The 25,067-nt window shown below is 38.2% G+C and overlaps 1 protein-coding gene across 7 annotated transcripts in view; it reads left to right on the top strand.

Moving 5' to 3' along the window:
* Positions 1 to 25,053, top strand: part of LOC108437401 (probable E3 ubiquitin-protein ligase HECTD4) — a 123,977-nt gene extending 98,924 nt beyond the window's left edge. For 4 of the 7 annotated variants that reach the window (XM_037531309.1, XM_037531306.1, XM_037531307.1 and 1 more), the window contains exons 67-77: positions 493 to 616; positions 1,577 to 1,767; positions 1,981 to 2,127; positions 3,133 to 3,252; positions 3,342 to 3,497; positions 3,593 to 3,696; positions 3,845 to 4,066; positions 10,481 to 10,647; positions 10,823 to 11,018; positions 17,677 to 17,899; positions 23,123 to 25,053. In XM_037531309.1, coding sequence (XP_037387206.1) covers positions 493 to 616; positions 1,577 to 1,767; positions 1,981 to 2,127; positions 3,133 to 3,252; positions 3,342 to 3,497; positions 3,593 to 3,696; positions 3,845 to 4,066; positions 10,481 to 10,647; positions 10,823 to 11,018; positions 17,677 to 17,899; positions 23,123 to 23,259 — 1,787 coding nt within the window. In that variant the 3' untranslated portion in view covers positions 23,260 to 25,053. Of the gene's footprint in view, positions 1 to 492; positions 617 to 1,576; positions 1,768 to 1,980; positions 2,128 to 3,132; positions 3,253 to 3,341; positions 3,498 to 3,592; positions 3,697 to 3,844; positions 4,067 to 10,480; positions 10,648 to 10,822; positions 11,019 to 15,336; positions 16,962 to 17,676; positions 17,900 to 23,122 lie in introns of those variants that run through there. The other 3 variants (XM_017714475.2, XM_037531310.1, XM_037531311.1) reach the window with 2 other exon arrangements.
* Positions 25,054 to 25,067: the final 14 nt, after the last annotated feature.

Raw genomic sequence — 25,067 nt, 5'->3', positions numbered from 1 at the left:
TTTAGAGAGGCAGGGGTTAACATAGCCTGCTTAAAAGACCTTTGGCCATATAAAAGAAACATCCTAACTTTGAAATCTTATCTTTTACTGTTTAATAACCATGACGACTTCAGTTAAGACAACTGACCCCTGTAGCCTAATAAGTAATCTGTTTTATACACAAACATTAAGCCTCAGCTTTGCTCCAAAAATTGTTTGTGTTGGGGAGGGGAGTGTTCTCTCAATTGTTCTCTCAGCTTTATCACTTCCAAGTGACATATAAGACTGATAGGAAATACTCATATCACTTTATATCTGTATAAAAAAATTTTCAATGTAGCAGTTTCGGCATGCCTGTCAAATATCTTTAGCAATGAACATAAATTTAAATTTTTGCCCACATCATGCAGGCCTGCTCTGCAGTGTGTATGTGTATCTCAGATTTCATGCCTCTTCAGTCATGGGCTTGAGCATGTATGTGTACGTCTAACTGTTCTGTCTCTCATATTTCAGTCCCAGAAGAGAAGTATCTAACTTTGGAGGGTTTCTACAAGTTCACTGTGGACCGGGCCAAACAGGACATACGCAGTGTTTGGCGTGCCATCTTGGCATGTGGTTATGACCTACACTTTGAAAGGTTAGCTTTTTGACTCAGACTGTGCTTTGACCAAAGTTCTTTATTTCTTTAGCAAGTAGCTACATGATACACAAATGTGTAATGTTTATCTGACTGCGTTATTAAACCTGTATGTTGTGTATTGGTTTCTACAAGATGCTGGTTGCGTCTGATGTTAGTTGTACATGAATGTTGAACTATGCCTAAAAGGTTGCATTGCACAGTTGATGTAAATTGGATGGCTGACTTGCCTTGCTGCAAACATCATCCTAGCATCCTCAGTAAGTTTGATCAGAGTCTTTGTAGACCATTGAAGCAGTGAAAACTGAATGTCCTGATTGAGAGTTTGATTGGAGTCCAGAAGAGCATGATTGGCCTCACTCTCAGGCTGGGTAGAAACCCATCCACCCCCCCAACCGCCCCCTCCCCAGTGAGTCAGCTCGAAGCTAGTTGGCACAGGCATCTGTTAGCTGACATAACAGATATGGCAGTTGGCGCTGTGTTCCGAGTGTGAGTGGCAATTACAATAGATGCAGTGGCTCTTCATAAGAGTCAGAGGACATCCAAAACAAAAAAAAAATGAAAACATTAACCACACTCACTCTTGCTTGCTCTAGATTCTGGTACTTTCATCAGTAAAATGCAAAAGGAACCTGGATTTTTCCAAGTAGTGAAATTTTCCCACTCGTTAGTTGTCCTAATACTTTTTTCTGGAGATATGTTTTCTTGTTCTCAATTGAACTGCACAACAATCAGTTGAACACTTACTAATGCTAGAATTGTTGGTCCTTCTGATTTGTACCTTGCATCATCCACTGTGCCTTGCATATCAATCTGTAACCAAGGCACAGTGAATCTGTTTTGGTAGCCTGTGGTAGCTTGTGGTGTGCTTTACACTTTATTGTTTTTTTTTTCCTTTACTTTGTCACTTTTCTGTGTGTGGCTTTGTGTAAAATACAACCTCTTTGTTTTCTTCTGTAGATGCTCATGCCTTGATACACGACATGCTCAGAAAGTCAGCAGGAAATGGACCTTAGAAATGGACATTGCATTGGTCCAGTATGTTAATCGCCTCTGCCGCCATTTGGCCATCACTCCTGCCCGCCTGCACCCCCATGAAGTGTACCTCGACCCCATGGATGCAGCGGACCCCCGAGTCTCATGTCTTCTGAGTAAGATATTACAAGTTGATAATAAATTTTTAGGTGGCATCCATACAAGTACTTCATGCTGTTTTTGGCCACGGTTCATGTATTTAATTCCAGTAGTAATTAAGTAATTTGTTTTAACAATGGCTAATAAATATTTTGAGCTTTTGAACTGCTACTACTAATCTATCGAAACTGCTGTTCTGGATTTATATTTTTTCTCATTTTACTCTGTAGACATACCTGTGGAAAGTTTACGCCTGCGCTTTGCACTGCTACAGTCCCTTAATAACACCCTGGAGTGTTTCTTCCTGCCACTTGTGGAGCTCAGGCAGACACATACGTATCAGAATAGTATTGCTGCCCTGCTGTGTGAGGCCAAAGGTGAGATTCTGCATTAGTTCATATTTGTTAGTAGTTGTTTGAGTCCTAGGCTACGTTTACACAGCAGCTAAAAGCCCAAATCCGATCTTTTTCCTCATATGTGACACAGATGTGTCATTTGTGTGTCAGTGTGAACAGCAAAAGCCGCATTGAATCTGAAGTTTTCAATTCTGATTTGAGACGCTTTCATGTGTGGTACTGAAATCCGATCTGTATCCGATCTGCGCCAATGCGGCTCAGTGTGAACAGCCAGATCGGAATTCATGCAACTTTTACGTCAGTCCAGCTCAACATTAGTCACAATTTCGCGCTGCTGAGGCTCATAAATATTTAGGCTGATGTTTCTGTACAAAAAAATAGAAGAAACTCATCGCAGCTGCTCCGTGTTTGAAGAGGTTTCGAACAAAATGGCCAAGCGCAGCAGGAGAAGCCTGAGGCTGCAGCGTTAAAAGAATCTGAGGACATGAACCAAAGAAGTAGCCGTGACCATATAATGCACCCCTTTTTACGGCGAACTCGAGCACAATGTGGGTGATGAGTCCAGCTGTCAAGCATTGGAACTTCATACTCGCTCCTGTGATGCTGGTGAAGACGACACTGAAAGCTCCGGGAACAACTGGCGTTCACTGGCTGTCATGACTATTTACCTCTGGACGAGCCGCCTAGTGAAACATTGTCTTTTGCGCATGCGGGTTGGTTTAGGAGCTGATCTGTTCAGACTGATGTCACATACAGGTCACATTTAAAAGATAATGTGAACAGCCAAACAAAAAAAATAGGATTTGTTGAGAAAATCTGTTTCGGGCCACTTTTATCTGCTGTGTAAACATAGTCCTACTTTACAAAGACTATGATGGAAAATCTCCTTTAACAGTGTAGTTTTAAGACTAGGCTTAATATGCCTAACCTCAATGGCACTACATAAGTGAAATTAGCCCTTACTTTTCTTAGTCCTCATATTTCTTAGCCCTCACAAAAGGTGTTTTTCTTCATTTTTTTTCTCAGGTCTTGTTTTTTATGACACCAAAGTGACCGTAATGAACAGAGTGCTGAATGCAACGGTGCAGCGCACTGCTGACCATGCTGCTCCTGAAATCACACTGGACCCTCTAGAGATAGTGGGAGGTATTATGGAGTGCAAAGCAGTATTTTCACATCAGTTGTCTCCTGTTACGCATGTTCAAGTGGAGGTGTATGTGTGTGCATGTGTCCAGGTGAGACCCACTGTTCAGAGAACACCTACTTCTGCCAGGCAGCCCGGCAGCTGTCTAGCGTTCCGTCTTCGCAGCTGTGTGTCAGGCTCGCAAGTGGAGGAGACCCTACTTACGCCTTCAACATCAGGTTCACTGGTGAAGAAGTCCATGGCACCAGTCAGTGTCCAAGATATACACATTGTATAATCAAATAACCTTCTTTTTCCAAATTGAAGTTCACAGTAAAATTGTTCAATTTTATTTTTTCTTAGGTGGTTCATTTCGCCACTTCCTGTGGCAAGTCTGCAAGGAACTGCAAAGCACTGCCCTGTCTTTGCTTCTCCTGTGTCCTAGCTCTGCTGCTAATCGTAACAAGGTGTGCAGTCCTAAGCATCCAACTTTACACTCAATGTGTGTGTGTGTGTGTGTGTGTGTGTGTGTGTGTGTGTGTGTGTGTGTGTGTATGTCATGACTTGAGATAATGAGCTTATATATGAGATTATACTAATACATATGCTGTTTAGGGGAAGTACATCCTGAGGCCTGGCCCCATCAGCTATGCTGAAGAGCAGCTGTTGCATTTCTTCGGCCAATTGCTGGGCATTGCCATCCGCGCAGATGTGCCTTTACCTCTGGATCTATTGGGCTCCGTCTGGAAGGGTATAGTGGGCGAGGTTCTGGATCCTGATGCAGACCTGCAGGAAGCCGACCTTCTCACCTACAACTACATCAAGAAGTTTGAAAGTGTAAGACATGCTCACTGGCTAAATTTGACTTCACTGTCTTGTTTTCACATTACAGTGGTTTTTAAGCAAACATGAAAATACAATACTGTGCAAGATCTACATTTTTCAGTGTCCCATTGGGGGTTGGGGGGCACAGACACCTGAATAACTAAATATATCACACAATTTTTTTCAGTATTTAACATGTACACACATTGCCTTCATTACAGCTTCTGTTCTTTTCAAGAGATTTCCTTTAAATTTTTCAGTAAAATTCAAAGGTATATTTTACCATGCTTCTTGTAAACACCTCCACATTTTATTCTTAAGGCCGTTACACACCAAAAACAATATAAAAAACACAAAAAAAGCAAAGTTTTCAGACTGCTTTTTTTCTTTTCATCAAAACTATAAAACTATATCAGATGTGGTGTGAAATTAGTTTTTTGTAATATTTCTATATTTCTATATTTCTATTTCATATAGATTTGGATGTGATCTGTAGTGGAGAAGCTGCGTTCCAGAAACTTCCATCAGTCTGGTCAATCAGGGGGACAGGGGGACTTGAGGGTGGGACATCCATCAGTATTGGGCCGGACCGGTGGACAGTCAGTAACTCGGAGGAAGGAAAGATTTAGGAATTAGTTTAGACTGGATTTATGAAGAACAGAAAATGTAAAAAATTATCAGAGTGTGACTAATGACTCCGGCAGGTCTGAATATAACAGCCTAACTAAAGGGAGAGAGCCAGAAGGTAACATAGACACGGAGGCTCCCTGAGACACTGGCATTCACCCACTCCACCGTCCACAAACCTGAGTGACTGCATGTAGTGAGTGACAGCAGCACCAGCATCTCAGTTTACCCACAATTCACTATGTCCATGAACCCCTGGATCTGCAGCCTTATCTAAAGGGAATTAACATTAACTACCAAAAGCTAAACTAAACAAGTAAGTTTTTAGTCTAGACTTAAAGATTGAGACTGTGTCTGAGTCCCGAACATTATCGGGGAGATTATTCCAGAGTTGGGGCGCTTTATAAGAGAAAGCTCTTCCTCCTGCAGAGCTTCTCTGAATTTTGGGAACTACTAGGAAGCCAGCACCCTGTGATCTAAGTAATCGTGGTGGTTCATAATAGGAGATAAGGTCTCTCAGATACTCAGGAGCGAGCCCATGTAGGGCTTTATACGTTAACAGGAGAATTTTATAGTCTATGCGGAATTTGACTGGAAGCCAGTGAAGAGCTGATAGGACTGGACTAATATGGTCAAATTTTCTAGTTTTAGTAAGGACCCTGGCTGCAGCATTTTGAACTAGCTGAAGTTTATTTAAGTTACTGCTAGAACATCCTGACAGTAGCGCATTACAGTAGTCTAGCCTTGACGTAATGAAGGCATGTACTAATTTTTCTGCGTCATGTAAGGATAAAGCATTTCTTAGCTTGGCGATGTTACGGAGATGTAGAAAAGCTGTTTTAGTAACATTAGATTTGTGTTTATCAAATGCTAGATCTGAATCTATGATAACGCCAAGATTTTTAGCTGTTGAACCAGGTGTGACTGAGAAGTCGGCCAGATTCAACATTAGGTGTGATAATTTATTTCTAGCAGCTTTAGGGCCTAATAGAAGAACTTCTGTTTTATCACTATTTAATAGAAGAAAGTTGTGTGACATCCATGATTTCACATCTTTTACGCAATCCTCCATTTTCTTTATTCTCTGTTTGTCATCAGGTTTGGCTGATATGAAGAGCTGCGTGTCGTCTGCATAACAATGAAAATTAACATTATGTTTTCTAATAACTTTGCCCAGGGGGAGCATGTATAACGTAAATAATAACGGTCCTAAGATAGAGCCTTGTGGAACTCCATATCTAACCTTTGTATAATTGGAGGGTATATTATTTACCCTCACAAACTGAAAACGATCGGTCAAGTATGATTTGAACCACGATAAGGCAGTTCCAGTTATACCGACCATTTTCTCTAATCTTTCTAGGAGGATATTATGATCTATTGTATCAAAAGCTGCGCTCAGATCAAGAAGTACCAGTAAAGAAACGCAGCCTTGGTCAGCGGCAAGAAGCAGATCATTTGTTATCTTAACTAGAGCTGTCTCAGTGCTATGATGAGGCCTAAATCCAGATTGGAATTTTTCATAGATCTGGTTTCTTTGCAGATAAGAGCCAAGTTGTTTTCTAAAATCTTAGAAATAAATGGTAAATTTGAAATAGGTCTATAGTTAGATAGTACACTAGGATCAAGATTTGGTTTCTTGATCAAAGGTTTAATTACTGCTAGTTTAAAGGCTTTGGGAACATGCCCCAGGTTTAATGATGAGTTTACTATTGTTAATAGTGGTTTAATTATGTCTGGTAATACCTGTTTTAATAGTTTTGTGGGAACTGCATCAAGTGTACAGGTTGTGCAGTTTGATGAGGAGATCATTTTCTCCAGTTCTAACTGATGTAGTGGGTTAAAAACTTCCAACCTGACTTCGGTAGCTGGATTTTGTTCTATATCAGCCACACCAGATGACAGACAAGATGTGCTATTTATCTGTTGAATTTTGTCCCGAATATTTTCGATTTTATTATCAAAATAGTCCATAAAAGCATTGCTAGTGTGGATTGCTGGAATCTGAGGATCAGTACCTGCCTGATTTTTAGTCAGTTTAGAAATAACACTAAAGAGAACTCTAGGGTTGTTTTTATTAATCTCGATCTGAGAGGCCAGATACTCTGAGCGGGCTTTATTAATTTCTCTTCTATATTCAACAATACTGTCTTTCCAAGCAGAGTGGAATACTTCCAGTTTGGTTGATCGCCATTTTCGCTCAAAATTTCGTACTAATTGCTTTAAAGTACGAGTTTGGTCGTTATACCACGGCGCAAGTTTTTTCTGTCTCTCTTTTTTGTGTTTAAGTGGTGCTACACCATCTAAAGTAGACCGGAAGGTATTTTCTAAACAATCAGTTAGTTTGTCTAGATCTGCTGGGTTACCTGGAGAGTACACTATGGTTGATAAATCAGGAAGGTTATCAGTAAATTGTTGAGCGGTAAAGGGCGTTATTGAACGTTTCATAGAGTAGCTGGGGGATGTACGTATATTATGACTAAGATGAAGTTTAAAAGAAATAAGATAATGATCTGAGATTACTGAGGTTTGAGAAAGAATATCTAGGTTATCTATGCTAACACCCAGGGTCAAAACCAGATCCAGAGTATGATTACAGTAATGCGTAGGTCCTGTTACATTTTGAGCAATACCAACTGAGTCTAGAATTGATGCAAAAGCCTTTTTTAATGAGTCATCAACTTTTTCAAAATGAATGTTGAAGTCTCCTACTATAATTACTTTATCACTACAAACTGCAAAATCTGCAGCGAAATCACTAAATTCTTTTAAAAATTCTACATAGGGTCCTGGTGGTCTGTAAATATTAATTAAAGAAAATGCATTCTGTTTTGTAATTGGATTAATTATATTGATGTAAAGAAGCTCAAAAGAAGTGAAATTATCATAGTGTTTCTGATTGACAGCTAGGGAATTTCTAAAAATTATGCAGACCCCGCCTCCTCTACCGGACGATCTGGGGTTGTGTATATAATTATAGCCTGCAGGGGTGGCTTCGTTTAATGCTAAATATTCATCGGTTGTAACTGATTGTAACTGTCAAGCAGTTGAAACTTGCACTTGAACACAGCAACTGGACATATGAGATGTAGAATAAGGTTTTGTAGACTAAGTTGAGACTAAATAAAGACAGAATGGAGACTGTCTTCACCTCATTTTAGGATCTAAAACTTTACAAACTCGCTTATTCACATTCGGGACCTCCATAATTCAGTCTGAGTTGATTTTGGAGATGCAGACGAAGCACAGAACAAAATGTCTTTGAGTGCATATAAGATCTCCGTTGTTCCTCACAGATCAAGCAAACAGTGACATTGGGACTGTCCATTTTGGAAAAGTGAAAGTAGTGTGAAGAGCTTCATTACTTTATTTAGCAGCTGAAATGGGAAATATTTCTACATAAGCTATAACTTGAATGCTTATAACTCCGTTTCAGCCCTGTTCAAGCTGCTTTTGAACATTCGGATCCTTTTAGCACTCATGAAAAAAAATCTATTTTCTGGGACTCTGGGGCTCTGTTATCTTGATTATGCCCACCTTATGGATTACCATAATTGTTTAGGGAGTTTGTCATTGGCATAAAAAAGTAACAGCAATAGCACAGAGAGTAAATAAAATGCTGTCACATTTTTGTTGTATAAAAAATCGTGTTTGGTATGTAAGATACCAGTTATACATGTGCACACATTCTTTTGTTGTCATTTGAATAATCACACATTAAGTGTGTTTTCTGTTAATGATGTTCCTTGAACATCAGTAGTTTGTCTGTTTAAGTACATATTGGTCTTCTGAGCAAGCAGGGTGCTCAGGGTCATTTTCTTGCTATACAATGAATTTTAAGCCAAATGGAAGTTATCCATGATGTATTCAAATTTGTTTGTACTCATCAGCATTCATAGAGTCTGCAATCAAAATCAAATCGCCAATTCAGATGTTGTTATACATCCCCAGACTTGTGCTTATCCTACATGATACTTGGCTGATGGTTGTATACACAGCCTTCTGTTACTTTCAAAGGTCTCAACTTAGTCTACAAAACCTTATTCTACATCTCATATGTCCAGTTGCTGTGTTCAAGTGCAAGTTTCAACTGCTTGACAGTTACAATCCTTTCAGACACATGTTGTTTAATTTTCTCCTCTCAAACATTTGTCAATCCCCCCCAGATCTGTATTAAGGGTGGAGCTTGATCTTCTCTTATTTCCCAATGATTTGGTGATCTGTCAAGCCTTGCACTGTTTTTAGGTTTCAGGGTTTTTTTAAAAATCTTTTTCACCTGTCTCGCTTTGACTTTCTTCTTCTTTATGATATCAGTTACTAATAATTTCAGTAACACACTTAGGTGTACCTGTTTCCTTGGATGATAGCAGGACACAGCTGGTCATTCATTGGTTTTAAGATTGGATAAGTTCAAGACCTCAGTATGGAAGTATCAGTAGGATATACATGGTCCTGTGCTTTAGAACATCTGCCAGTAGGATGGTAGATTTGATATTATATAAAGTGTTGCAGCATTCGAGGAACGTTTTCCATTAAATATGTATTTTCTGCCTTTTTTTCTTGGTCTGATACAAAGAAAATAATAACTTAATTCTTATTGGCTGTTTTAATTGGGAATTGAATAAACAAAAGGGTGGTTTTACACAGTACTTAGAAAGGAAACATTGATGCAAGAGGACAAAGAGAAGACTATAAGGCCCTTGGAATCAAAATGATATTTCACTGTTTGCTGTGTGACCGCTGGGATAGGCTCCAGCAGTAGTCATGTGAAGAAGTATATACACCCTGTAAATGTAGACTTTTTCTGCATATTTGGACATAAGTGACACCATAATTATTATTTATAATACTAATATATATATATTTATATATATATATATATATATATATATATATATATATATATATATATATAGTAGTGTACTTATTTTTTTCATAAACTGAAATCGCATTTGTGTTTAGGTCAATTATATAAAAGTTATAGTATATATATGTGTGTGTGTGTGTGTGTATATATATATATATATATATATATATATATATATATAAAACCTCTGCAAATGTGAAAAGATTTTAATTAGGTGTACCCGATCAGGGGCTCATGATTAGAATAACATTAGAGAATATCTAGCAGGTGCTGGTCTTATTAAAACCTTAATTAGGTTCGCTCTTTGTTATTGGAGATTGGGGTATTATCATGCCTAGATCAAAATAATTTTCTGAGACCTTGCGAAAGAAGGTTTTTAGATGGCTTTGAGTCTTGGAAGTAGTTTGAGAAGCATTTTTTTGCTAATTTAACTGAAGAGCAGTCTGTAACAAGCTAAAAGTTTTTAAGAACCTCTAAATTTCATCACAGTATTTGCAACTAATGCCTGCCACTGTGGATGTGAAAATGTGTGCATGTATCATTTAAAACAAGACTGCGCAACATGTGCTGTCTAAAAAGAACATCAGGGCAAGAAAAAAGTTTGCTAAACAATATCTAGACAAGTATTTTAAGTGTCTAGCCTGATTATCAAGATCACAGAAAGAAAAACTAACTATACTAGGCTGAATTACCTAAACAAGCGAGCTAAATGGCAAACAGATGAGTTGATAGGCTGCTCTGCGCATCTTTTGAGCTGGAGTCTCAGTGAGCTAAAAACTGTTGTTGATATACCTTTTATGTTTGCAATCTTGCAAGCGTTTGTATTAAATTAAATCTATGACTTAAAGTGTCTAAAATGTTTGATTAAAAAACACCTTAAATAAGATGAAACCAGGCATCTTATTGATCCTCTTTTGCTTTGTTCTTTTTAGGTAACTGATGAGGCAGAGCTTGAGGCACTGTGTGCAGAGATCTCGTCACAGAACCACTCGGGCGAAAGTCCTGACTCACCCAGCAGCCCGTGCTGTACCTTCACTTACGTCACCATGTCAGGCGAGGAGGTGGAACTTTGCCAGGGTGGACGCAACCTTACTGTCAGGTAGGGCCTAAAACCTTTGTATGGGTAGAGGTCTAGGATCAGAATTGGTTGTTTGTTAGGAAGAGGGGAAAATTGATCAAAAACAAAACACTCAAACACATTTTATTTTGTGCTGTATCCATACCATACGTTCCCATACCTACTAAATTCCCCCCTTTTTCCTGTGTATTTACAGTTGGGAGAACAAGGACATGTATGCACGATCAGTAAGTGCTCTTCGGCTGCGTGAGCTGCAGAATATGGAGTGTATGAATGCCGTTCGTGCAGGCCTGGGCTCAATCATTCCTCTGCAACTCCTCACTATGCTCAGCCCCTTAGAGATGGAACTGCGCACTTGCGGTCTCCCCTACATTAATCTTGAATTCCTTAAGGTCAGTGTGATGTGGCAGAACTATGAAGAGAGAGTTGTATTGAATATTTTTATGTATTTCCACACATTAAACTGAACCCACTTCCCTCAAATGGCATAAGAATTAGGGATGAGAAACGAATCTGTTGCTTGGGACTTATTATTATTGTTGTTGTTATTATTATAAGTTCAATTAACTCGGCTTGACAAAGGCAACTTCCTGTTCTTTGTTTTCTTAGTGTCATTGTTATTCTACACTTTCTTTGGACAGGTTTCACAGGGCACAGTTTGCAAACTAGCATCAGAAAACTGCAAGGTCATAGAGCCTTCATGAGAATAGTGCTTTTGTGTCATTATTACCAATCCCAGAGATTTTCGTACGACGTTTATTTAAATTGATGATTTTTGCCTTAGGAGATTAATAGCAGAACGCTGGGGAAGTGCAGATCAGACTGTCACATATGATGTCACGAAAACCTCTCACATTGATGATATATATATGACATACTGACACACTCGTACACCAAATCAGAAGCTGTGTTCAGAAAGGGTTACTTGTTAACTCTTTCAGTTTGCACTGCCCCCCAGCCCCCCAGTTCTCTTTTTTTTAATGCTTTGGAACTTTATCTTGTTTCAGTGTAATTTTGCTGCAGTGAAAAAGCATGTGTATTACTGTAATGACATGTGTAACTGTGTATTACCTTAGCGCAGCTAGCCCTGACTCTCGAGTATTTTTAGTTAAAAAGTTCCCCTTATTCCCATCTATGGCCAGGAAACAGGATCAGAGGAGAAGCAACACATACACTATATTGCCAAAAGTATTCATTCACCAATCCAAACAGTTGAATTTAGGTGTTCCAATCACTTCCATTGCCACAGGTGTATGAAACCAAGCACCTAGGCATGCAGACTGCTTCTACAAATATTTGTGAAAGAATGGGTCGCTCTCAGGAGCTCAGTGAATTCCAGTGTGGTACTGTGATAGGATGCCGCCTGTGCAACAAGTCCAATTTTCCTCATTACTAAATATTCCACAGTCAACGGTCATTGGTATTATAACAAAGTGGAAGCGATTGGGAATGACAGCAACTCAGCCATGAAGTGGTCTGCCATGTAAAATGACAGAGCAGGGTCAGTGGATGCTGAGGCTCATAGTGCGCAGAGGTTGCCAACTTCCTGCAGAGTCAATTGCTACAGACCTCCAAATTTCATGTGGCCTTCAGATTAGCTCAAGAATAGCATAGAGAGTTTCATGGAATGGGTTTCCATGGCCGAGCAGCTGCATTCAAGACTTACATCACCAAGCACAATGCAAAGTGTCATACATTGGTGTAAAAGATTTTGGACAATTTAATTCTCCAACCTTTGTAGTAACAGTTTGGGGACGGCCCCTTCCTGTTCCAACATGACTGCACACCTGTGCACAAAGCAAGGTCCATAAAGACATGGATGAGCGAGTTTGCTGTGGAAGAACTTGACTGGCCTGCACAGAGTCCTGACCTCAATCTGATAGAACACCTTTGGGATGAATTAGAGCGGAGACTGTGAGCCAGGCTTTCTCTTCCAACATCAGTGTCTGACCTCACAAATGCACTTCTAGAAGAATGGTCAAAAATTCCCATAAACACACTCCTAAACCCTTGTGGAAAGCCTTACCAAAAGAGTTGAAGAAAGGGTGAGCTGACATGTTAAACCGTATGGATTAAGAATGGGATGTCCCATTGTTCCATGTTCATATGCATGTGAAGGCAGACGAGCAAATACTTTTGGCAATATACCCATGTATACCCATGATCATACTGGTTCAGGTTTAATTTTTTCCCATTTTCCTGCTATCAGAAGCTAATAGAGTTGCTACAAGTAATTTGAAAATGGCAAATCCATCGTTAGATTGGTGTTAAGGTAACAACTATTAGCATTATTATCATAGAATGATGATATAAAAGCTACTTATAAAGTTGCATTTTCTTTCATGAAACAATGAGTTGGAAATAAATGGCTGGTGCATACTCATGATTAAATGATACAAAATTAACTCCATGCAGTCCAGTTAATTGTGAAATTATCAGGAATGGGAAGATCCGTTTAAAATAGAATTTAACAGCACTAGAACAGGTTTACCACGTTTGCCAGTATCAACAACGATAATAACAAACATTTTTAGGGATACTCAGTATTTATTTAATTTTTAATGTAAATTAAACAGCAATTTTATTCCAATGATTTTGGGTTTCCATTGGTCCATTCATCGTTCATTCATCGTTCATCGTTCATTCATAAAAATGCCGTGTGCAAATGAAGTAGAAAAGTGAAAGTAGATAAAAATGGAGATGCATGTTTTTTTGGCTAGTGGAGATATGTTATAAAGTGAAATGGAGTCATTGAGTCTAAAAAACTTTATTATAACATGATTATGGCCCAAAAAAAAATCTCAACACATTTCACCGTGACATCAGGGATGAGTCATTCATCAGGGAGAGTCACAATACAAGTTCTACACATATGCTCTACATACCCTTGAATGTTTTAGTCATAGACAAATACAAGTCCACAAAAGAACACAATAAGAATGTAATGACAAAATATAAACCATTAAGAAAAAAATGTGTATACAAAAACCTCCACTACTTTTAAAACCAAATTTATGTAGAAGGTCTAAGGTCATAAGGTCAGTAACTATAAACTAAATCATATAGGTCTGTGGATAGGGTCTAAAATAAAAATTTTAACTCCTAAAAAGAATTTGGCTTTTAATGTATACATCCTAAAAGTCTCTCTATGATTAAATATGTCTATTCCCTTTCTTACATGTATCTAGAATACAATCCATACCCAATCTTGTAAGCATATAATGATTATTAGAATGTTTTGAAGGAGCACTAATTCTGTCAGTAATAGCTAGAGGCATGGCATATCCCAAAAAAAGCCCTCTGCTCCACAAATACTCTCTACCTTCAAAAAGCTAAAATCATTATAGCATTTAGCTTCTTATTCTCCAGCTTTTCTTGTATGAACTTGCCCGTTCCACCTTAAATGGTGCAGCAGTTGCATTCCGCCTTTATATGTGCCAAACCCAGCTGCACACAGACCACAAATTGTGCGAGTACTTGAATGTTGAAATTACTTAATATGCCTACCCTTACTAGTAGCTGTGATAAATTAGTTACGATTAGCTAACCTTAGCTAAAGCTCAGTGCTTACTTGTTCAGGAGAAAATTATCAAACTCGGCATCCATCTTAAACTCTTTCTGGGCTGTAAGTTGTCTCCATTTTTTGCCTTCTCTTTCATTTACTTGCGTTTTGCTACGTCTCTGGTGATGGTAGCTTTTTAGAAGGATGGTGAAGCCTTTTAGGTCAGAATCCAGTTTGTTCTCTCTCTTCCATGGCTGCAGCATGCAGTGTTTGTCGAACATTGTGTTTTATATCTAGCAAACCCAGGGTGTCTTAGCTCTAACACATTTAAAAAAAAAAAACTTGACATTGTGGACATTCCAATGAAAAAAATAGTAGTTTTACAGTTAATTGGGAACAGAGTCAGGATCCTATGTGGATGAGCTTAAGTTGTTTATAACAGTTGTAAGTTCCTGGTAATTGATAACAAAGAATGAGGTAGATGGCTTTATTAGAAAGGTCAACAAAGCAACTTGTTTCAGCAGACTTATGTTTTATTTTGAAAATGAATGGCAAATTCTTCAGAAATTATAGAAGATAAATCGCCATTAAAAGTTATAATTAATTAGTCCATCTATTGTGGAATAAATGGCTTTGATACATATATTTGTTTTTATTAATTACTCTAGAGAAGGTCATGACTGTCTAGATATTTTCAGACCATTATTGTAGGTGAATATCTGCTCTTTGAGAATATAATAATATACCTGCAGTTTAGTTTACCTCCATATGCGATCTGAATTACGGCTATCTACTGTTGACGCTACTTACCTGCCCACATTTACACTGTTACGTCCAGTCAGGGCTGTTGTAAGTTCTCGATGTTCTCAGACAGGGTGATTGATCAGTGGCAGTTTGGGTGTAATCCCTTTCTGAGGTAAAAGGCCAGTCGCACCCAGTAAGCGCTCCAGTTGCTCATGTAGCCAGTGCTGTTGTTATTGTGCCAATATAGAAGCCAACAGTAAAGCGCATAGAGCCTGCTGAACACCTCCTCTTTTTAACTGTCTGTAGTAGTAAGCTCAGACAGAATGAGATGCCGATCACACCGGCATGAATAATGGTGCCAATGTCTTCATGTATGCTCAGAGCCACAGCAACCTCTTGGAGATGTCCAAGACTCTCAGGTGCCTGGAAAACAAAATGCCTCTAAACACATTTTCCGCTTGCAGAGCTCGGTCTACCACTGCAGAAGAGCCCTGATCAGCTGCTGAAGACACTCATCAAAAAAAGTTAAGGTCAGTTAGACTAAGAACTAAGTAAAACTAAGAAACAAAGTAAGGCAGTGATTAAGTAATCCAACAAAATAAGATAATTTGAAAAATTAAAAAACAAACAGTGAACAAGCAAACACGCAAACATGACCTGTTTAGTCAGAAGTGGAGTAACTTGAACACAAAGATGTCATTAGGTAAAAGGTAATAATGAATACAGTATGACTATTTTAAATCAAATAAAAATTAAAACATACCAATAATATTTCCATGCTTTGAATATTAGGTATTGATCATATTCCAGATATATATAGGAAAGGGAATGGAAAATAGAAATTTTTGCCAAAGGGAAACTATGAACAGTTTATAGACATTGACCTTCTGACCATAGACTAGAAAATACATTTTGTGTTGACGTCTTCTCCAAACCCACACGCCCTCCCTCTCTCTTTCTAATTTTATAACCCCCACCAGACAAGCCCTCATCGTCAATAAGCGTTGAAGTGTCATCAATTGAAGTGATAGTCACCCCTCTAATCTATTTTTACGTAGGTTTTGTACGTAGGTTTATGTTGTGTATGTGTGGAGCCTGACTCTAATAGCTTCCCTTGAGCCAAACGGCTTTGAACAGATAAGCTCTAGGCACAAGCACAGTGGCACACTTTAAAATGACTATTGTAATGATTATATTTCTGATTCTTTTTCAGTACCATTGAATAACATAGCTTTTTTTTTTTGTCTTTTTTTTTTTCTTTTTCTTTATGGACTGTATTATATTGACATTTGTGAGACACAAATTCACAATCATGTCACTAATTATTTATAGAGCAACTGAATACAATATTGTGACTCTCCCTGATGTGGGCTCAGTTTTCCCACAAATATATGTGGTCTCTGGATACAATTTGCTCATCTAGTCTTGTTAATATATCTGTTCAGGGTATTCATACTGGAATCTCTGATCACAAGCTTATTGAATTTTGTTTTAGTCTGCCTCTTCCAATGTATTGTTGAAAAAAAAAAATTATGGCATCCTTTAGTTATTTAAGTTTAATCTAAAATACATGGATTCTCTTTTCTTTGCTCTTTCTCTCCATGCCAATTGTCTCTCTGACTCTACTAACCTCTCTTGCCCTGCTAATATTTTCCCTGTAAAACCATTCTGTCTCTAAAGCATTAGATAAGCTTTCTTAGAGTCATGAAATCTGCTGTTCGACATCTTTAACTTCTGTGGAAAAAAAAGATCTTACTGATTTCTCTTGGGCTTATTCTAATATGCAGAGACATAGTGCTACCCTGAGTGATGTTTACTTCTTCTGTTTTTCCAGTTTTACACTTTACCCGGCCTCTGTGGCAGAGCTAATTAGTAAATCACACTCTACATTCTGCCAGTTAGACCTTGCCCAGCTCCTCTTCTGAAAAAATGCTTGTCAGTTATCTCGGCTCTTATACACAGGGTTGGCCCCCCTTTTGCCTTCAGAACTGCCTTAATTCTTCGTGGCATACTTTCAGCAAGGTGTTCGAAACATTCCTCAGAAATCCTGTTTATTTATTTGAGTTACTGTTGCCTTTCTATCATCTCGAACCAGTCTGCCTGTTCTCCTCTGACCTCTCACATCAACAAGGCATTTTCGTCCACACAACTGCTGCTCACTGGATATTTTCTCTTTTTCTGACCGTTCTCTGTAAACCCTAGAGATGGTTGTGCGTGAAAATCCCAGTAGATCAGCAGTTTATGAAATACTCAGAACAGCCCGTCTGACACCAACAACCACGCCACGTTCAAAGTCACTTAAATCACCTTTCTTCCCCCATTCTGATGCTCGGTTTACACTTCAGCAAGTTGTCTTGACCACCTCTACATGCCTAAATGCATTGAGTTGCCGCCATGTGATTGGCTGATTAGCTGTTTGTGTTAACAAGCAACTGAACAGATGTACCTAATAAAGTGGCTGGTGAGTGTAATTTTTTTAACACCTTTTCAAGTGACCTTAAGATTACTGTTGGTGTGTTTCCTCAAGAAAAGTGGTTTTGATCGTAATGTCGGCCATTTCTGGTACACCATTTACAGCTGAACTGTTGGAATTCAGGTACAATCTTGCCTTGACTCAAATCAGTTTGATGTTATTAGATGTTTGTTTGCTTGCTTGTTTGTTTGCTTGTATTTATCTCTGCTGCTAAGTTTGTCTAAAATCTCATACAGGCAACTGATATTTAAGTGACCCCCCCCTACGAGTCCTCAGACAATGTTACATAGTAATACGTCAACCATCTCTTCTCATTACGTGTTTTCTCCAGGCTCACACTATGTACCAGGTGGGGCTAATGGAGACGGATCAGCACATTGAGTTCTTTTGGATGGCACTGGAGATGTTCACACAGGAAGAGCTCTGTAAGTTCATTAAGTTTGCCTGCAATCAGGAACGTATCCCCTTCACCTGCCCCTGCAAGGATGGTGGGCCTGACACCGCTCATGTGCCTCCCTACCCAATGAAGATTGCCCCTCCGGATGGGGCAGTGGGTATGTCTGATTGACTACTTTTTTCTTTTTGTGGTTTTGTAAAATGGAAGACAACTTGACAGACAGGCAGTAAATGCAAGTTAGCCACGACATTGTGTCTTATTAATTATTGTTGAACCTTGTTAATGTGCTGTGACAAGTTGTTCCTTGAAAAGATACAGAGATACTCTTCACATTACTAAAAATTACCTGCAGGTTCATGAATGTTACAACCATCTAGGGTGAGATGGATGGCCTTGTTTTGCATCTCATGCAACTCTAGCTAAATGCAGCTATCTATAAAAAACTGGGCATTTAGCAGTCTTGAAGCATGTTAAACTGTTCTGTGACATTGCCAGCAGATGTGGTGGCTGCCTTCATGTGTCTCAAAGAAGGCATATGTTAGCCGTCACCATCCCATGTTGCTAGTTATCATGCTTTAGGGAGGAGAGACCTAGTTAGTGGTGCAGACTAAATTGAGAAGAAAAAAAAAAAGATTATAGAAGAAAAGAGATTATTCCCCTGTAGGTAACAGTGGAAAGTGAAGGTGGATTATCAATTCAGCAAACCCTAAGTCACAAAACTGGAAAAAGGAAACAGCTTACAGATGTGAGGAATCACTCTTTCATAGCAGCTTGGAGCCAGGCTAGACACAGTCAGCCTTATTGCTGGATCAAAACTAAAATTTTGAGTTTGGCTCAAATAGAGCTTTAGCACATCAATACTGATGCCAAAGGCAACATATTAGTAGCTTCAAAGCATTGGTAGAACTTAAACATATCAGAATAGTATGTTTCTTGTTATATTTTACAGGTGTTGACGTTATGGTTTTAACATTTCCACATAATAATGAATACTTCAGTAAGCCTTAGTATTCCATACAAATAGTTTAGTTTTTTCTAGTGTGTCAGAAATGCACCAGGACGAAATGAAATCAAACCACTATTTAAATGCTGAAATAACTGTTAAAGTATTGTTTACATTCCATCACAGAAAATGACAACAATTCAGTGAAATGGCAACTTTATTTTTTAACAGGGCTGTAAAGTGCAAAGGCATGTTTTTGCAAATATGTACATACACTGTATTGCCAAAAGTATTTTCTCGTCTGCCTTCACTTGCATATGAACTTGAGTGGCATCCCATTCTTAATCCATAGGGTTTAATATGATGGCCCACCCTTTGCAGCTATAACAGTTTCTCTTCTCTTCTGGGAAGGCTTTCCACAAGGTTTATAAGTGTGTTTATAGGAATTTTTGACCATTTTTCCAGAAGCACATTTGCGAGTGATGCAGTCAGACAATTACTGTTCTCTTGGAAACCACCAAACCCAGACTCGTCTATCAGATTGCCAGACGAAGAAGCGTGATTCGTCACTCCATAGAACACGTCTCCACTGCTCTAGAATCCAGTGGCGGCGCTTTACACCACTGCATTTGACGCTTTGCATTGCGCTTGGTGATGTAAGGCTTGGGTGCAGCTTCTCGGCCATGGAAACCCATGTCATTCCCAATCCCTTCCACTTTGTTATAACAACACTGAAAGTTGACTGTGGAATATTAAGTAGCAGTAGCAATATGAAGTACAAAGGAAATTTCACGCGGTACCATGCTGGAGTTCACTGAGCTCCTGAAAGCGACCCATTCTTTCACAAATGTTTGTAGAAGCAGTCTGCATGCCTGGGTGCTTGGGTTTCTACACCTGTGGCCATGGAAGTGATTGAAACACCTGAATTCAATCATTTGGATGAGGGAATACTTTTGGCAACATAATGTATATTATATTCAATTTTGCCTCTTCAAAACATGACTGCCTTAACATAAGCATGTTGTTGTAAGAATGTGGTCAGAGATTGTGCAGCTATATCGCTAACTAGGTTATGTCCTAGCTAGGCCCACAATGGACAGATATTCCTCTGTTCTCAATGTAATCTTAACACATTGACAAACATCCACTGAGAAGAGAATCTTATGTAGAAAAGAAGTCCCCATCAGCTTCCAAAATTGCACAAAAGTATACCAGTTTAACATGCAGTTACCAAAAGTTTTGTGTTGCTAAATTTTATTTATAGCTAAATAAATGCTCTTTCTTCACCTTTTTTTCCCAAGGCAGCTTGTACAATTATGTTTTCTTTTGCTTTTGTGCCGTAGCAAGGACAAAGAGCATATTGAAGAAACTTTGAGAATAACAAATACTCAAAAGGGAAACCCATCTTTTGTTAACACCAGTGTTAAAAAAACAAGAATTATGAATAAAGACAGACTACAATGGCCACTGTTAAGAATCATAAAAATAATAGACTTATATAGAATATAATAGAGAATAAATTCTTAATATTTTGAGAAAAAAGTCAATATTTCAAGAATAAAGTCATAATATTTAGAGAAAAAACGTAACATTTCAAGAGAAAAAAAGTATTAATATTTTGAGGATAAAGTGGGCTATTTGTAGGTGGGCTGCCATAACACATTGGGGTCTCGGTTGCACACACTCCAGTCTCTTTGTGTGGATCGATCATTTTGATTATCATTCTAATTGTCTGTGAAGCTTCATGCACTCTTGGAATGGCACTGAGATGTAGCCACCAATAGCTGAGTAGATGACCCTGCCTTCGATTCTTCTTTAGCAAAACAGACAGACACTTTCCTCAGAGTCCGTCTGGTTCTTTCATCTAAGTAAGCAGTTTTCTGCACAGCCATTTCAGCTGTTTCTTGTACTAATGACAGGCTGGTGCTGATGTGCCAGGAGAGACAGAGAGATTGAGTATGTCTTTATGGGTGAAATCAATATGAAAGTTCTCCTAAAGGCCCCTCATTTTAACATGATGAGGTGCTGCCTTCCTTTTGCAAAGCCTTTGGACACAATATTGTGACCTTTCCTGATATTAATGCCACTTTAAAGTTGTTATCCGCGACTTCTCTCTCTAAATAAATATTATGACTTTTTTTCTCTATACACTACGGCAGGGGCAGGGGTAAGTGCTGCTGGGATGTTACAACGGGAAGATGCACGGCCAGTTTCTTACCCACCTTTTATTTTAGTGCCCCATTGTCGCATTACAGATAGCGACAATTATTAATAAATAATTATTAATAAATCAGTCAACCATTATTTTCACTTCGAAATACATTGAGGATGACCCTCATTTTCAATACAGGCAAGCATTTACAGAGTAAGGAATTGAAAGGGGGAAAAAAAATAATTAACTAATTAATAAAGAAAATAAATAAACAGTAAAATCATGCTAGATAAATGGGGAAAAATAAGAGAACACTTAAGATTTAAATAAGGAGAACAATAAAATAAAACAAAGATCATAAAAAAAATAGTAACATTTCAACATAAAAGAATAAGGCAAACTAAAATTTGAAACAATCAAGTAAAAGCATTATAAAAAGTAATTACAATTTTATATGGTTAGTAGTTTTTACTCAGCCAAATAAAATGAAATAAAATAGAAATAGTATAAAAACAAAATCATTGGGGGAAAAAAATAAAATCAAAAGGAGAAAGGAAAAGTTTAACTCAAATGAAAACAATTACAGGCTGTCTGAGGCTTAGGCTGACTGAGGCTGTCTGAAGGTAGCTACAGATTAAAATTTTAAAACGAGTGAATGTGGTTTTCAGCGTTAAAGTGGCCAAGGTTAATGCTGTCAATGAATACCCTCCTCCTGTTGACTTAGTCTCTCCAGAAGTTCCTGGAATTAGTGGGATAGTATCACAAATTCATTCTTCACCTGCCACACAGATTGCCCCTCTAAACAATCCAGGCAGGGCAGCCTTTGAGCAGTTAAAATGTATACTGCAGATTTCACTGGTGCGTTTTCTAGCGCTGGGAATGTCTGCACAGCTATTGCCAAGACCAAGTAGTCCAACCTGCAGGATATTAAAGATGTTCAGAAGGCTGATTCCCTATGCAAAAATTGAATGCAATCTGGCAAAAAAACCTACACCAGGACGAATCTACTAGGAACGACAAAGCATGTCGTCTAAATATTGTGTACACTTGTTATAAATAGGTGTTTGTGAAGGCCTAGGTACAGATTATAACACGATTGAAAGATGTTTGATTAATGTCTGTAGTGTATCCAGATGAGGCTTTCTGTCACAACAGGAGGGTGAATTGCACATGCAGATGGTGCAGCTGGAACAGGAACAGGCGTGTACTTGTGTCATACACAACAGCAGGGGCCAAAAAAACACAAGTGATTTAGTTGTGTCTGAAGTGCACTTTATACAGTATGTATGATGAAAATGGTTCAGGCAGATTCTCCAACAGCCTGAGTCAGAATGTAGCGTAGTCATGAGGCCTCCCTGAGATATTGGCACCACTCCATTCCACAAGAAACAAACCTGAGTGACTGCAGGAGAGCAGCTGGTTCACATTCATTAGTTCACATTAGTCATGTTAGTTCCATAATCTGCATCTTTTATGAGAAACTAATTACTGGAGAACCCCACGGTTCCACCACACAAGCAGCCTTTGGAGATTTTTGTGAATTTTGAACACCTCCGGACTGGGAGAATATTCCTTGTGTAATTTAACAGACACTTCTCTTAAGCTTACCTAATGGGGTTTAGGTCAGCAGACTAGGATGCCATGTCATAATAATGGCTCATTGTCAGAGTGTGCAGAGCAGACCACCATCAGACTTATTTAAAAAAAAATGTATGGAAATGTGTAAATAGGACGGTGAAAGTACAACTGACAAAATTAAGTCTTCATATACACTATACATGAAATAGTATACATTAGTGTTCTTAGATATATAAGATATAGAAAAATGTGATTAAAAATTGGTAGCTCACATACTCTTCACTTTACAGTGAAGAGATTAATTTATAATGAATTAATTATAATGATTACATTTATTAATGAAAAAAAATTAAATTTATAAGTCTTAAGTCTTGAACAGATTTAAATAATTTAGATGGTGCAAACAAACAGCATCTCAGTGCAGATAATATTTTAATATGAGTAGAAAAGACAGCTAAGAAAACTGAATATTGTTCCAAGAACAATTCTCAGTAGTCATATTTTTTTCAAGATTGGAAAGATCAGGTGGGATTGCGTTGAAAACACATGCCTACCTCTCTAGTCAGTAGCTATCATACAACAGGGTAGGTGTAGCTAAAAGAGAGATCTGGCTGTCATTAACATTGGCGAGAACATTTTTAAAGAAGTTTACTTTTTGCACAAGCATTTTTTTAATGAGTAGTGATGACTATGTTTGTGTGTTCTAGGTTCACCAGACTTGCGCTACATTCGAGTGGAGACTTGCATGTTCATGGTGAAGCTGCCTCAGTACTCCTCCCTTGATGTAATGGTGGAGAAGTTACGCTATGCTATACATTATCGTGAGGACCCCCTCAGTGGATAGAAACCCGCAACTTTTTTTTTCACACTACACAGAAATCCTGTTTTATCCAAGCTAACAGTCACCCAGGTTTTATTGCTATGACTGGAAATGTAGACCAGGACAAACTGATGGGGCCACAACCCCACTTATAAAAACTGGATTTTTTTCTGTGTTGCACTGAGTTGAATCAGAGCTTTAGACGGTACCTGCTTTTTTACGGGAGAGTAATGGCACACAGTAAGTTTGTTGGCAATGAACAAAGAATGTGGCATTCCACTTTCTATTTTTCTTCCCCATGCTTTCCTGCTATTCTTGCACTTTTTTTTTGTGATTGATCTCAAATTCCCTCTTTTCTCATTTTTTAACATTTTCTTGGTGTTCTTAGTACTGCCTTTTTCCTCTCCAGCCTTGGTGATGCTTGTTTACACACCTTCATTCACAGCAGTGCTGCCTGAGTTTTGAAATAATTTAAAGATGTAAATGAAAAAGACAAGGGTATTGATATACGTGTTTAGAGAGTATAGGACAGACTCAAGAAAGGACTACCTCCTACTTCATAGACTATTAAAGATTTATAGTAAGAAAGGACTTCTTTTAGCATTCTTATCAAAAAGGAACTGTTGATGCTACTAGCTCAACTTGCATCTAAAACTTAGCATGTGTTATGGTTGAGTATATATTAATATGTATTGTAACAGCAAGATGGACTACTTTGGGCATACTTGAGGATTTCTCTGCCTATATTGATAAAGGTGCATATATTTTATTTGTAAAACATGTACAAAGTCAAGTTATAATAATATATTGAGTTGTGAATTTAGTATCTTTTTTTTTCCATTTGGTTGCTACAGTGGGAAAGATGTGGGTCATAACTTGAGCTCTTTACCAAATGTGCAAATGTGATTTTGTCTAGCATATCTGTAGTCATGGCACTATTACAGCCTACCAGAATTTTTTTTTTCTTTTTTTTTCTGGAGCATAACAACTTTATCTCTCTCACCGGTTGTATGCAGTTATACTTCTAAGTATCCTTCTCTGCCGTTCCGGTAGCAAAAGCCCTGCATACATTGTTTATCATACCATCAGGTTTTGCGGGGAATCAAGTTATGTAATTGTCAGCTAAAAGGATTTATATGGATTCTGCTCCTCCAGTACTGAAATGCTTTAGGTGTGTAAAAGCACATGCCTTATAGATATACACATAAGCTTCTGCCTTGAGTATAGAAGATTTTACCTGTAGTCACCAGGTATTTCACTGTTTTCACATTGTTCTTCCAAAAATATATCTACAAAAACTTTGACTTGAAACCTGGAATTGGATGTTTTAAGGGATTTCCAGTTGTCCTTTAACTTTGGAAGAAGTAGTAAAACATTACTTACATTTATTGTATCTCCAATGGATTTTACTGTTCACTCTCATGCTTATGGTGAAATATTTTGTGTAACCTGAATGGAACCATTGTGACATAGATGCCTCTTGAAAGACCCACCAGAGACCTGCCCCACAATGTTCAAAATATACACATGGTTTGGGGCACATCTTGATGTGGTTGTTGCTCTAAAGGATATTCTTTCTATCTTTCTCATTCAGAGGAAGAATAATGGGTTTGTCAAAGGGCATCTGCATAAAAAGAACAAAGATCTCTGCTGTACATAAACTTGCTATTTATTATAATTATTTATGGTTGCATTAACTTTCCCTGTCTTACCTCTGCACATCTGAAACATAACACAGATCTGTGAATGAATTCTACTGAGGTGATATTGATTTCAAGATGTGTCACAATGAAAATAAAATAAAAATGTCTTAATGTATACTGTTTGCAATT

The sequence above is a fragment of the Pygocentrus nattereri genome, chromosome 20, assembly GCF_015220715.1.
Source record: "Pygocentrus nattereri isolate fPygNat1 chromosome 20, fPygNat1.pri, whole genome shotgun sequence".
NCBI lineage: Eukaryota > Metazoa > Chordata > Actinopteri > Characiformes > Serrasalmidae > Pygocentrus > Pygocentrus nattereri.
The sequence above is the reverse complement of the archived record's forward strand: the minus strand, read 5'-3'. Positions and strand labels throughout refer to the sequence as shown.